At 46.3% G+C, this 14992-nt stretch overlaps 1 protein-coding gene across 2 annotated transcripts in view; it reads left to right on the top strand.

The window, feature by feature from the left end:
- TGFB2 (transforming growth factor beta 2) overlaps positions 1-14992 on the top strand; it is an 80770-nt gene that overhangs the window by 37145 nt on the left and 28633 nt on the right. For both annotated transcript variants that reach the window (XM_047077226.1, XM_047077225.1), the window contains one exon: positions 13694-13857. In XM_047077226.1, coding sequence (XP_046933182.1) covers positions 13694-13857 — 164 coding nt within the window. The remainder of the gene's footprint in view (positions 1-13693; positions 13858-14992) is intronic.

Genomic DNA, 14992 nt, shown 5'->3' with positions numbered 1-14992 from the left:
GAGGGTTCTAAAGAGGTTGCACATCTCCTGCTGATACTGGGGGACATGAGTCTCTTCCTGCCTCTCTCTGTCTCATTCCTAGGTCATTCTCAGAGTCCCAGTTAACAGAGGTCATGGTATATCACGGTCCCCAAGGTGGCTGCCTGAAATGAACATCAGTCCCTTTCTGCATCTCGGCCCCTTCTCCGCACTGGCACCCCCGGGCTGCTGTGCTTTTAGAAGAAGATGTTTCTGCTCTTGGCACTAAAAATAGCTATTCAGCAATAATAATGGAGACAAGACACAGGGAAGTCTTTCAAATATGTTGTCTAGCCTTTTAAAATGGTCTAAAGTTACAGCTGAAACTAATACGATGTTATATGTCAATTATATCTCCATTTAAAAAGCAGCTTAATGAAATCAGTGCAAAATGACAAGAAATAGGCATCTAAAAAGGCATAATCCACTCCCCCTAACATGGCAACAGTTATTCCACTGACTTTAAGGTACATTTGGATGTACGTTATGTAGCCCTCTGCTACCTTTGTATACCCGATCTTCTTTACCTTCGTGTGCTCCTATTTTATTCTGGTTAAGCACGTGAGTAGATACCACTCTGGTTCTCTGGGACTTCTGTTTGCTTTCATTTAAGAAGCACCAGCCTTGTTCAAAGAGCTCTTCTTTAAAGGGGACTTAGTAAATGCTTTTGAGGGAGCGGAGGAGAGCCGCTGACTTGGGACTGAGGAGAAGCATCTGTCCTGTGCCGTGAGAAAACAGAGTAGATAGAGAAAGCTTCAGAAACCACCTGAGTTTTGACCCTTTGTCAGAAAGACTTCTGATGTTTTCCGGAACAAAGAAAAATTAGAGAGCTGGAAGATTAAGCTTTCCTAAAGAGGAGAACCTCTTTTCTTCTTCTTCTTCTTCTTAAGAATTCTCTCTCTCTTCTCAAAGTTGCAGCCCCTTCCATCTTTGCAGGGGGTTTAAAGAAAGTGGATGGGTTGGATTAACTCTTTGGACGGCCTGGATCTTGTTGTTGCATCAGTTCTAAGTCCCTAAGAGCGGCTACATTTCATATATCTTATAGCCTCTGTACACCCAAATCATGGGATTGACGCTAAACCATTGGGCTTGCTCTCAGACCCTTACATAAAAATAACCATACTCAAACATTTTAAAGTACTCAGCTGTGGTTCTAGTTCTGCCATGGAGGTTTCCTGTTCTAAAGATGGTTTCTTCTCCTCCCGCAAAATGGCGGCCCCTCCTTGAACAGAAAGTTGCTTAGCACCCAAATGAACACGATTTCTTAAAACAAGCCTAACACCCGCGGCTCCATTCCAGCACGCATTCACGCCGCAGTTAATCTGGATTCCTATAATTCCTGTATGGTCCCATATCTTAATTGCCCGTAGCTGTGTTGCCAGTACAAACAGGATGGGGAAAGAGTACACACCCTTACTGAATACATCTACCAACCCAAGGAAAGCACCATCCTTTGAAACTCTAATATTTTTTTGCAAGGTACTGAGTGGCCATCTTCTGAAATGCTCAGAAGAATATCTGATAACTAAAAATTCCTTCAAAGCAATTCTTACTCCCTACTATTGTTATAGTTGAGATTCAGGGCTGGCATTCAGCACGAAGAACAATTCAGAACTTCCATGCAGCTTTGGAAACTAACCCTCAGAGTGCTGATTCATAGAAGATCGGCATTCTGCGGTGAGGTGGGTTCCAGAACCTTCCTCAGCTGTGTCCCGTTGGCCACTTACTTGGTGATCTGCAGTTGGACACAGCTGGCCTGCCGATCTGCCTTGAGCAAACTGTGCCGCTGGGCAGACGGAAACCTCTGTGGCACTAAGTGGGTGATTGTGTGGCATCGAGGGGCCCCTTCCCATGCACTTGGCTGTCCCCACAGAGATGAGTGGCACAGTGATGGTGCCTGCCACAGTGGAGACCCCTCAAAGGAAGAAGTTCTAGAATAGATTCACGTCTATACTCACCCAAGCAAAGTTTAGGAACTTTGTTCATGATCTGTGAATGTAGGGGATTTAATGAAATATATGCCAAGTGGCTTTCTGATTTTAAGATTCTGTCCTCTGCAATATCATTTAGCAAATGAATGCACAGGCTTGCCAAATCAGATTTCAAATCCATCTCAGCGTACCAGAAGTGAGGAATCAAGTCAAATAAGTAGGGGTATTTGAAGAAAGGTGGAATGATTGTAAAATTCGCACATACACAAAAAGCCTCAGGGTGTAAGAAATAAGACAATAGCGTCTGTAAAACAGTTTGTATGGAAAAGACCCAAGACTTGTAATTATTATGCATTAAAAACACACAGAAAATATGAGTGCAAATGTTAAAAAAAAAAAAGAGAGCAAGGATAATTTATTGTTGGGATGCATTAATAAAAATGTAACTCCCACAGTAAGGGAGGTGATAGGTCTACTCTGTTCTGCCTTGGGGATTATGTTCAGCTTGAAGGATAGGAGTTTAAGATTGGAACAAAGAGGAAACATCCACGAAAGTAAAAGGCTTTCGTGAAAAATAATGAAAGGAAGTGAGGATGTTTTCTTAGAAAAGGAAAGAAATACGGGCGGGGAGACTTCAGAACTGGCTTCAAAATTTCTGAGCACAGTCAAGCAGAAAGGAAGTAAATCATCTCGTGTAGTAGAACTGGATCCTTCGGGAAGGGCTGTGAGCACGCAGATCTCAGCCCAGCATAGGGGAGAGATTTGGGGCAACTGGAGCCACCAGAGATCGTAGGAGGCCATCTGCCTGAAGTTTGAGTTCTCTGTCACTGAGGAGTTCTGGGAGCTACGATCCGGTCTCCTCTTGGAGAGAACACTGCAGTAAGAGGAATTAGGTACCAACAACACCGAGAGAGGCCCTGACAGGCGCCAGACTTGCACTTCATTTCTAAGTGCAGTGAAGAGTTGCAGAGAGAGAGAATGTTGGCCGTATTTGTTTTCCTTCTCCCAAACTAGATAATCCGGACCATCCATTCCTCTTTATATTTACTGACTCCCAAGCCATGAATTTAATACGTTCGTAATAATAGCCCATGTTACTTGGTTAAGTTGGTAACTAGCTTGCAATCCTAGCAGGGTGTGCCTCGCGGCTTATTAGCTCAGCTTCAGGGCAGAGCAGTAACAGAGCAGCACAGCGCCCCAAAGTCATTAGGCAATTGCCTGACAGAGAGGTTCGGCCACAAGCAAGAAGCTTGCAGCAAACACAGAAGCTCGCGGAACCAGACATGCTTTGGCCATGATGTGCATCCCCGCCATACTTTTAGAAAGATCAGAGAAAGGTTTTCAGCCTAGGAAAGAGCCACTGCACCCATTAAGCATGTTGAAAATCCACGCGAAGCATTATAGAGCTGCAGGGGGAAGCGCGGTAGTTTCAGGGGGATGTTGAAGTTTGGGGATAAGAATGCTCTCTTTGCAGGGATGGACAAGAATGCCTAAGGTTGTGCATTTTAATCCATATTTTGTCAACGTTTGGTGTAATCCTGGAAAGATTTTACTCCTCGGTTTCTCAGTCTGTAAAAAGAGATTAAGAGCGTGCCTCTGATCCATGAAGAGATTAAGGTCGACCTACTAAATTTCCAAGTTTAATTTGTTAGTGAAGTCAGCTCGTACTGCCTTTTTTTCCCCAGTTGCCCTTGTTGGGAGCAGTTGCTGAATTCTAGAATAGCTGTATGGATAACTATGTGGTGGGGTCACTGGCTTCTCTAAGTGCCATTAAGGAACCAAAATCATGACTATTTTGCCCCCTAGATATCCTAGGGAGAATAAAAAGCACACATTGAGAGAAGAAAGCAAGAGCAGAGAGAGAAAATGGAGCAAAGGAAGGAGAGGAGGTAAGAATGGAGAGAGAGAGAGGAGGAAGGAAGGAAGGAAGGAAGGAAGGAAGGAAGGATGGAAGGAAGAATGGAAGGAAGGAAGGAAGGAAGGAAGGAAGGAAGGAAGGAAGGAAGGAACCCAAACCAAGAGAGCTCTATATGCTCTAAAGAATGAGGCAGTGGCAGAGGAGAGCACCACCAACGCCTGTTGCAACCATGAGGGCAGCCTGCCATTGTGAGGTCACTCGAAAAGGAGATGCTGCATTCATGGGATGCCTGCCCACAGAGGAGTGTCCAGGAGCCCTCGCCACACTCTTTGTCTGTGATACTTTTCTGTGTCACCCACTGGCCTCTCGGCAGCGCCGCTTGGCCCGCCCCTTTCCATAGGCATGGATTTTACCGCTAACGCCCAGCAGGCCCTACGCGCGTCTCCGACGTAGCCCTGACCGTGACGGTTGAGAAGCGTGGAGGGATTGAAATGGAAGAGGCGGTTCCACGTAGGCGGGGTTTTAGGAGCCTGATGGAAGCTGGGGAGCAGACGCTAGAAAGCCCGTGTCTGCCACAGTTCAAGAAAACCCACCACCATGGGCCGGCACCACTGTGATCTTACCGCTTTTGCCCTGTGCGGGAAGGGGCCCGAACACTCGGGCTGACGGTGCGCAGGGTCTCAAATAGCAGTGAGGCGGAGGCCAAGTCACGTAAGCCGACGCTGACACAATTAGCCTCGCAGATGCCAACAGCATGTCGAGTGAGACACTGTCCCCGTCTTGGAGACGCTCCCCCCCCCCCCCTTAAATGGCAGATGCTTTGGTGCTGTGTTACATTTAATAGGACGGATGGCCGGGAGAGAAAATCAGAAACCACCGCTGATGCGCTGTTTATTTCTCAGTCGTTTTGTGTTAAATTGCTGTGACTTGAATGTCAGCAGCGTTTGGGATGTGGTAGTGAAATAAAATCCATAGCCGGTGTGCCAAGACAAATTTCAGAAAACCCCAGAACGCAATTGTCTTCGTTTCTTGCTGGCTGTGTCTGTGCACACGCAAATAGAAGCTAGTTTACTGCCCTCCAACCATTCAGTGGGTCGCTTGTCTTGCCGCGCTCCGGGGGATGTCTAGTGAACCCCAAACTGCTTCCCTCAGAGCTGGGGGGTGTCAGGAATGAGGGGCTGCTACGCTCATTAAGCATGTCGGGAATCCGGGCCAGTTACTGCAGACCTGCAGGAAAAGTGGTCCTTTCTGGAGAGGGAGGTGTCGTTGTGTTCACTCGAGGAGCTTGGGGTAAGAGTCAGTGGAGGGTAGTGGGGCTGCGGCGGCCAGGCACAGCTCTACGGGGTCCATAAGATCCTGGACAATACCGGTATTAGCAAAGAGGGTCTCATAGGGAAACATTCACACCGAGCAGGCCCCCAGGATCTCCAAATCAGGGACATTCTTTTAAGGAGTATCAGTGAAAATATTTGATCTTGCGTTGAACTTTCTTGACCTTTAAGGCGAGGTCGAGCTGATCTCTAGTGGGAAGGGAGCGACTTTCTGCTCTAATGCCCGTGTGGGTATTTCTGCCCAGGGTAGTATCCATGCCTTCCCGGCAAGGGACCCCTTTGCACAAAAGGCAGGCATCATAATGAAAAGCCAGTGATATTGACTGAATGGGCAGGCTCACCTTGACCTTAGCCAAGAGCTGTTTCACTCCCCTCGTTTTTAATTTCTCTATCTGTGAAATGGGGATTAAAAACACCCTCTGAGGGGCACCTGGGTGGCTCAGTCGGCTAAGCATCCGACTCTTGATTTCGGCTCAGGTCATGATCTCACGGTTGTGAGACAGAGAGAGCCCCGTGTCTGGCTCCATGCCAAGCGTGAAGCCTGCTTAGGATTCTCTCTCTCTCTGCGCCCCAGCCCCCCCACTCTGTATGCATGTGCACACGCACCCTCCTTCTAAAAAAAATCAAAATAAAAAAAATGAACAAACAAAGCACCCTCTGAGCAGAAATGAAGTATATAAAGCTATTATAAAATGGGAAGGGTCATGAAGCAGAATTCTGAGGCTATAGTGAGACCAGGCCATTCTTCTTAGGGTGCGGATGGTGATGGACATATTTTATTCATCTCTGGCTAGTTCGCCACACTGAGTAACGAGAAGGGAAGGCCGGCCAACTTTTAGTGGTTGGACCATAGTCTAGGGCAGATGCTCCCAGACCTGAATGTAAAACGGAACCATCTGAAATGATGGTAGGTCTGGGGGATGAAGCCAGACAACAATAATAATAAATCCCCCGCCAACCCAGGTAATTCCGACTCAGGCGGTGAGTGACAATCATCTAATGCAGAATTTAGGGAAGGAAAACAATTTTTGGAGGTTTCATGAGTGGGGAACACGAACACGAGAATGATGTGATGGCAGAGCAGCAGGTGACCTGGGTGGCCATCTAGTTCAACCTGCCATCAGACCCAAGACACCCCGCTGCATCTTTCAGCTTGCAACCAAATGGATTCTTCCAGTGAGGTGAGAGCTCCCAACCCAGAAGGACAGTGAATTTTTTTAAAACCTCTTCTAAATTATTAGAAAAATTGTATGTTGAGCCAAACTATGACCTCCCTGCCCTTTTGGAGACTAAGAACTTCCCATGTGCAAGCCCCTGAGATACTTGGAATCTTTCTGGTGTCTCTAAGTTGAATTTTCTTCAAGCTCAGTATTATCAGTTCCTTTTTAAGGGATTGGGCTCTCGCTCGTGTCTCTGAGAACCATCTGAGGAGCTGAGAAAAGTCACTCCGAGTCCAAGCAATTAAACAGTCTTTGGGGCCGGGTCCCAGGCATTCTTCTTTTCAAAGTTCTTTAGTTTGAAAGGCGTAGTCAAGGTAGACAATTAGTGCAAACTATGGGGGGGATTTTATTTTTCTATAATAAGAGCCTCAAAATCTCATGTTGCTGCAATTGTGTCTTTTCTCCATCCTACTCTTTGTTTGTCATGCCTGACCAAAAATATAGATGCTCCAAATAAATAACTTTTCTTCTTAAGAAGGTCTAGATGTTCCTTTTTCCTTTAAAAAAAATCATTCTAGGGGCGCCTGGGTGGCGCAGTCGGTTAAGCGTCCGACTTCAGCCAGGTCACGATCTCACGGTCCGTGAGTTCGAGCCCCGCGTCGGGCTCTGGGCTGATGGCTCAGAGCCTGGAGCCTGTTTCCGATTCTGTGTCTCCCTCTCTCTCTGCCCCTCCCCCGTTCATGCTCTGTCTCTCTCTGTCCCAAAAAATAAATAAACGTTGAAAAAAAAATTAAAAAAAAAAATCATTCTAAATTATTTATTGAACTACTACATTCTATGTACTTTCCTAGATACTTCAGATATTTCATTGTATGAAACGAAGATCAGTCTATGGAGTTTATATTCTCCAGGAATATAAATGGACAATTTATGGAAATGAACAATTAAAAAAAAAAAAACAATAGACTAATTGGGGCGCCTGGGTGGCTCAGTCGTTTAAGCGACCTGCTTCGGCTCAGGTCATGATCTTGTGGTTCGCGAGTTCGAACCCCCCCCCCTCCGCCCCGTTCGGGTTTTGTGCTGACAGCTCAGAGCCTGGAGCCGGCTTGGGATTCTGTGTCTCCCTCTCTCTCTGCCCCTCCCTGGCTCATGTTCGGTCTCTCTCAGAAATAAATAAAACATTGAAAAAATAAATAATAAATAATAGACCAATTAATTAATATTTTTAATTTTAGAAGTATGTTAGAAGATGATCAGTGCTTTCAAAAAATTTTTAAAAACCTATCTTAGGTGCTCCTTTGTCTTTCTGTGTGGATTTCTCTTCCTCTGTCCTTCATTTCAGTGGTTCTTAGACTTTAGGGAACATAAGCATCGCCCAGGGAGATTGATGAATTGCGGGTGCCACTACCCCATGCCCACGCTTTGAAAACTGTGGAGACTCCACACCCACTAACCATCAGGGGCCTGGACTGCTCTCTAGGCCTCTTGCAGCCTTTTCTCTGAAGGGGAGACTCCCTTGTATTTAAGGTTCAGGTAATTGGCGAAGGCCTCGGGCAAGAAGACAAAACTAGTTGGAAATAAAAACAGCTGGGTGAGTGAGGCATTGCCTCCCTAAAGGCTGAGCTCTGGACATTCTTGGGGGTATTTCTTTCAGGCCCCAAATCCACATTCTTTGTCAGACCTCATCACATGCTGGTGATGTTGGAAAACCTTCCTCGGATTTTGTTTTTTTGCTCACCTTTTTTTTTTTTTAATTTTTTAATTTTTCTTTTTTAGTACTCCTATTATGAGCATCGTGGAGAAGTCTGATGAGAAGAAAGATTCTCTTGTCACCTTTCTGATGTCAGGGTTCAGTAAATCAGGTGGAATACGGAAGGCTTGTGGAGGAGAGTCCGAGGGAACTCTGGATGACTCCGGTAGAGTCCTTGACCAAATGCCAGGACACTCAGCGCCTTCTGCTTCTTCCCTTCTCTTCTCGGTGTTAGTCTCCCTGCACATATTCAGGGAAGGCCCAATGGCCGCTTGACAGCTTTGCTGCAGAATGGGAAAGGGGACAGGAAGGGACCTTTCTGAGGTGACATCAGTGCAGGACCAGTGCTCAAATGTTCCATCTACTTACTCTCGTAATCCTGACCGCACGGTTCGATGCGTGTGATCTAGGCAATTACTTAAATCGTATCGATGAAGAAACAGATTCAGAAAAGCCAAATAACGTCCTTGTTGCCATATAGCCTGCTCTGGATGACTTGGGATTAAAATTCAGATGGCCTTAAAGGTTCCTCATTGCATTAAGATCCCGTATCTCTATTTCACTGTGGTGGGGCTAAGCTGTAAAATGTGTGGGACACTCTCATTTTGAAGAGGGTCAAAATGAAAATGTGGGGCCTCTTGTTTAGAAAGCAGGGAAGAGACACTATTGAAGGTTCTAAAATGTAAAACTTTCCCCTTTGTTCCATGCTCTCTCTCTCCTCTCTCCTGACCCGTTGTGGTGTTTTCACTGGCTCTTTCTTTTCTTTCTTTTTTTTTTTTTTAAACTTTTTTAAGGGTTTATTTATTCTTGAGAGAGAGATAGAGCACAAGCAGGGGAGGGGCAGGGAGAGAGGGAGACACAAAATCCAAAACAGGCTCCAGGCTCTGAGCTGTCAGCCCAGAGCCCAATGCAGGACACAAACCCACAAACCATGAGAGCGTGACCTGAGCCGAAGTCCTATGCGTAACAGACCGAGCCACCCAGGTGCCCCTCATGTGCTCTTTTTTTTTAAATGTTTATTTACTTTTGAGAGAGACAGAGACAGAGACAGAGCACGAGCAGGGGAGGGGCAGAGAGAGAGGGAGACACAGAATCCGAAGCAGGTTCTAGGCTCTGAGCTATCAGCACAGAGCCCAACGCAGGGCTCGAACTCACAAACCGCAAGATCATGACCTGAGCCGAAGTCGGACGCTTCACCGACTGAGCCGTCCAGGCGCCCCTCCATGTGCTTTTTGATGTCGTGCTTCCCTGGGTATGGGGATGGTCCCAGAGTGGGAGCAGGCTCACAGGCACTGGGGGCCCTGTCCACTACCCTGGTGCTGGGCAGCTGGGTTCCCCCTGCCTCCAGCTACCAGGCTGATGCCACACTGAACCTGGCATCTCCCTTCCCATGGGACCACCACTTCGACCCATAGGATTGCAAACTCTGTGACGTGCTTGGTACCCGGATCAAGAGTGGGCCAGAGTTGCCCTCCGAATGCTCTGCAACACTGCCAGCCTCGGGTGGGGGCAGCCTGGCAGCTGCCCTGAGATAGTTTGGTTATGTGTACATGACCCTGACTCTCCCAGGTGAGGCTGGGGGCACCAGAGGGTGAGTGGTAGGAGGCCAAAGACCAATATTAGGGAAGCCTGCAGGTCATGGGAGGTGGGATAGCATATGGGCCCAAGTTTTATGTCCCCTGCCCCTGTTTCATTATCCCATCAGACTTAACTTCTAAAACTGAAATTCAAAGATGAAATTATTAAGGATTTCACGATGGTGAGCATAGAGCATTAAACTTCAGTGTGAGGCTTTTCTGAGCATGGAGTCTCTGTGTAACTGTACTGGGCCCATATCCATGAAGCCAGCCCTGGGCTGTGGAGAACCAAAGAATCGCAAGTAAATGTTCCTGAACTTGAAGTGGTTACTTACGGAGAAGATAATATACAACGAGCTAATAGTGAATCATTTGGAACAGATAACAAGTCAATGTACAATGCTTATAAAAAGCAGCTTGTGATGAAGTGCTAGAATTAGGCTTTCTGTGCACTGTTACTTTGTAAATTAATAACTAGTTAGATTTCCTCATTTTTTTTCCCCTCTGTCCATTCCCCAAAATTTGTTTCGGTAAGGATGTGTGGCCAGGGTTGAGGTGAGGGGAACACCACTCACTTGATGTCATTCTGGAATCTCCCATGCGTAAGATTTTCCCTGAGAGGCAGGCACACAGGAGAGCCCGGGAGGAGGGGCAGAATCAGCCTGGTGGTCTGATCCAAAGGGTTGCAGGAAAATCGATTTGATTGAACCAAAAAAAAAAAAAAAAAGTGGGTCAGAAATTGAGAGGGAAGAGCCAAGCAGGATGTGAGTGTGGGTAAGTTGGCAAGGGTCAAGCCCAAGTACCTGACCACCTGGCGATGGAATAGGAACTGGGATTGGAATTACAGAGGACTTTGGGGAGAACTCCCATTCCAAAGGGGGAAATGAGTTCTTGGAGAATGCAGAGGAAAAAGCTCCATCCCTCCAAGGCTAAGTGGGTGGATCAGGGCTGCACAAGCCATTTAAATACCTACCCTGTCGCTCTGCGCCCTGAGCCCGGGGAGCGAGCCTGCTGCCTCCCGGCTGGGTGTAGATGGACCACTGTCTGTTCTCCCCACACCACGCATCCAAAAGCTTTTATGAGGTAAGGGTAGGTTCACAGACGAGGCCGGAGCAATTTGCTGTGCCTTTTTTTTTTTTTTTTTCAATTGTAGAAACATATGCCAAGTCATTCAAGTTCCTCTGTCGGGCGGGGGGCTGGTGACCCATAGCAGATGACAGCAGGGGACAGCTGCAGGCGGCCCTTGGAAGCGGTAGTCAGTTCTTTGGTCAACAATCTTTACCGAATGATCTCGTGCTCTCATGCGCTGGAGCAGGGGGTGTGGGGGAGGCTGCTGCTTCCTCCTGGCCTGGTCCCTTCACTGTGGTGACAAGAGCAAAGCAGAGTCGTTGGTGGGGGCTGCTGAGCCGTCATGTCACCTGGTGCATTGACTCCTTCTCTTTCTCAATCAAGCACCAACAAAACAAAACAAAACAAAACAAAACACACTCAGATTGGTATTACCAGGCAGTTGGAACACAAATGACTGGTTTTAATAGCCAGAGGAGAGGAAGGCTGTTTGCCAACGTATAGGGAGCAGAGAACAGCTGCACTTAACTAATCAAGCTACCCCTGTAAATATTTGCAAACGCCCCTTCAAAGCTCAAAAGCCTAGGACAGGATCATTGGACGATTTGCTTAGAAGAAGAAGAAACAAAATTGACCTCATGGTCCAAAGCAGCCATAAAAAGAAAGAGTGAGTTCGGGCAGAAGACCAGAAAGGGAAGAAAGTGGTTCAAAGTTTAATAAACACAAAAGAGAATAAAAATAAATCTCAAGAGCACTTATTTACAAACTTGATGGAAGGATAAGATTGGGGCGGGTGGGTGTGAAAGATGGGCGGTTGGGGAAGGAGAGCTGTCCTGTGGGGTTCCACTGAGTGGGGGCGGGGGGAGAACACCCAGGACGTTTATTCTTCCTAATGACAGGAAATGCTCTGAATTAGCTTTGCTGTTTCAGGATGCTCTTTCAAAGCATGTTTGAAGCTTCTGCTGTCTAACGGGAAGGCAGAATGCAGCCACCAGGCCTGTGGAAGGTTCTGGCCAAACTAGAGGGTGTAGAAAGCCAGAGAGCCTGGCTCCAGCCTCGCCCCAGCTTCTCTGCCTGGGCATCTGGCCGGTTTTCAGCTGAGCTGGTCAGGCCAGTACCAGCTTGTCCAGTCACCTGGGGTGGGCATGCTCCAGAAGAGAGAAAGATCGATTTCTTCCCAGCAGCTACCTTTTCAAATTGCAGTGCTAGGGGGCTCCAAAATCCTGGCTGCCTGGATGAGATGTTTGCCTGAAAACCATCCACCAGCTAACTCACGGTAGTAACGCAGTGGGCCATCACTGTGTCTGCATGAATACTTCCTTTTCTCTGACACCGGGATGCTTTAGATTTTTGGGGTTTTTATTTTGTTTGTTTGTTTGTTTCTGAGGCTCCTGGCTCACGAGCTACAAAGCTTCAATTCACATAGGCATGTGTGAAGCAGTCATCGGGCAGAACGTGGCTTGGAGTCCACTGCCTCCCCATGAACAGCTTTCTGAGAGTCACAGGACACGGGGAAGGGCACGGGGGAAAGCCCCCTTGAGGGAAAAAAGTGCTGGGCTCTTAAGATCAGCAAATGTCGGTGTGTTCCTAGCATTTTTTTTTTTTTTCCCAGTGTGATCGTCAGGGCATGGATTTCCCAAGAAATCACGAAAGGTATTTATTTCTATTTTAAGATTGGCAAGACGGCTCATTTATTTAATAAGAAGTTAGTCTTGCCAGTAGCCAGATGCCTGAGTCTTTCAAGACTCCCATTGATGACCAACTATACAAACAGTGGGTAGTTGGTGAATTCCATGTGTGCAGGGCCCTGCCCTAGGTATGTGGAATAGGGAAGACCTGACAAATATGGTCTCTGCCCTCAAGATTCTTAAAATTTCCTGGGGGGAAACAAAATAAACAAACATAACACAGAAGTAATAAAAGCACTTGTAAAAAGCCATAAACAACTGTGAATTATTATGTTGTAATGAAGCTACATAGTTGAGAAGTAGGGTAGAAAGTAATGGAGCTACAAGATTTGGATGGAGCATTCCGGAATAATGAGAGAACGTTTGCAGAAGGTTATAGAAGAGAATCGTAGAAACATCTGTAACACGTGGGCTGCCCAGTGTACGTGCTCAATAAATGGGTGCTGGGTGTGAAACACGTGGAGAGAATTAGGACCTCCGTTGGTTTTGTTGGTGCGGCCCAGTGGCGCATTCAAAGGCAACGGCAGATTACTCCAAAACAATAGTGAAACTCTAGCAACCCATGAACTTGAAATTGTTGTGTGCCATCTGCATCTTTGTGGTTTCCATGGCTCAGAAGAGAACGAAGTGGGGCTGATTCTCTCTCTTCATTAGCCGAGATTCCCTCCCACCAATGGACGTTATGTTAAGTGAAGAATGTTAAGATTGGACCTGATACAGCCAATTTGGGGGTTTAGTTTTTGTGAATTCAATTTTTCTCGCCCTGACTTAACTAGAGGGTGCATTTGGTCATATGTGTGGGAAAAACCAAAATATTGAAGACAGAAAAGAGGCAATACATGAACTTGGATAGAGTAGAGTATTTGGATGCCAAAACTTCAAGAAAAAAAAAAATACATGGGCAAACTGCTGGCCATTAGGAGCTATTTTCTTGGCACATCTGATTACAGTGTATGCAAGCCCAACATCTCTCTCCAGGCATCAACTGTCAAGATCTTGATCCAGTTCAGAACCATCTAGGATTTTCCACTGTGCTGTCAACTTTCAAAGGATAGGGTTAACTGCATGCCCTCAAATGGAGTTGGAAGTGGTTTGTTAATCTCTATTAATCTGCTGCCCCTGTAACCACATGCACATGTTTATTTTTTTTTTTTCTGGTTAAATTGTTAACGGTATTAAATTGGCCATTGGAAACTAAATGGTTCTTGTAGATATATCCCTTATGTTTTCTTGAGACTATCTCATGCTGCACAGTCTTTTTGAGAGAACAATGGATTTTATCATTTTCAATGATCGCCCTAACTTTTTACAGATGCCATCCCGCCCACTTTCTACAGACCTTACTTCAGAATTGTCCGATTTGACGTCTCAGCGATGGAGAAGAATGCATCCAATTTGGTGAAAGCGGAGTTCAGAGTCTTTCGTTTACAGAACCCGAAGGCCAGAGTGCCCGAACAAAGGATCGAACTGTATCAGGTAACTTTTGTGGGGGTTGTTTTGGTGGAAAATCAGTTTGAAGTCTTGGTCATAGATTTTCTGAGCTGATATCAACCACTCTGTACATGCACAATCCTGACAGAGGCTCTCATTGGCTATCACTCTGCCAGTGGCAGCTCATTCCACAGTCAGCCTGGAAGGAAGAACTTTTGGAAGGAAGTGATGGAGGTCTGAGCACACTTCTTCAATGGCACAAATGGCTGGAGTACCCACCCTTGGGAGGGATGGTGTCCAGAAGTCCACCCCTCAATCTGGAAAGTCAGACAATGTAGATTCAATTCCACCCCAAGGGAAGAAGTTAGCTGGCATTCCTTTCCTTTCTTTCTTTCTTTCTTTCTTTCTTTCTTTCTTTCTTTCTTTCTTTCTCTTTCTCTCTTTTTCTTTCTTTCTTTCTTTCTTTCTTTCTTTCTTTCTCTTTCTTTCTTTCTTTCTTTCTTTCTTTCTTTCTTTCTCTTTCTTTCTTTCTTTCTTTCTTTCTTTCTTTCTTTCATGTTTGTTTATTTATTTATTTTGAGAGGGAGAGAGAGAGAGAGAGAGAGCACGAGAGGGGGAAGGGCAGAGAGAGAACCCCAAGCAGGCTCCGTGCTGTCAGTGCAGAGTCTGATGTGGGCTGGAGCTTATCAACCCTGAGATCATGACCTGAGAGGAAACCAAGAGTTGGATGCTCAACCCACGGAGCCACCCAGGCGCCCCCTTCTTTTTCTCATCCTATGGATATCGTTTTCTCCTTTTTTTTCCTTTTCCCCTCCTTCCTATTATCATCTCTCCTCCTGTAGTTTTTCACTTTCTTTTCTTCCTCTCTTTGCTGTCTCCTGCCTCTTCCCTAACCTCATTCTGTCTCCTTTCCTTTTCTGATTCTACCCACTCTCTCCAGTGCATCCCTGTCCCCATTCTCTGTCTGCCCCTCCCCTGCATTATTTCAGGCCACTCTGACATCTCTTTCATTCCCTTAAGTACAGTTGCTGGGCAGCTGTGTTAAAAGATGTTGTTGATGATGATGATGATGATGATGTTGGAGAAGTGCCAAGTCACTGACATTTCAGGTTCCTAAAAGCTTCTCAAGGGGATTGCAGGGCACTAGATCAGCATTATCTAGAAGCTGTGAGGGAAGCAG

This window comes from Lynx rufus, unplaced genomic scaffold (genome assembly GCF_022079265.1).
Source record: "Lynx rufus isolate CCGP_SWC_20201006 ecotype Redwood Valley unplaced genomic scaffold, mLynRuf1.p SCAF_15, whole genome shotgun sequence".
Lineage (NCBI taxonomy): Eukaryota > Metazoa > Chordata > Mammalia > Carnivora > Felidae > Lynx > Lynx rufus.
This window is presented reverse-complemented; position numbering and strand designations above follow the sequence as displayed.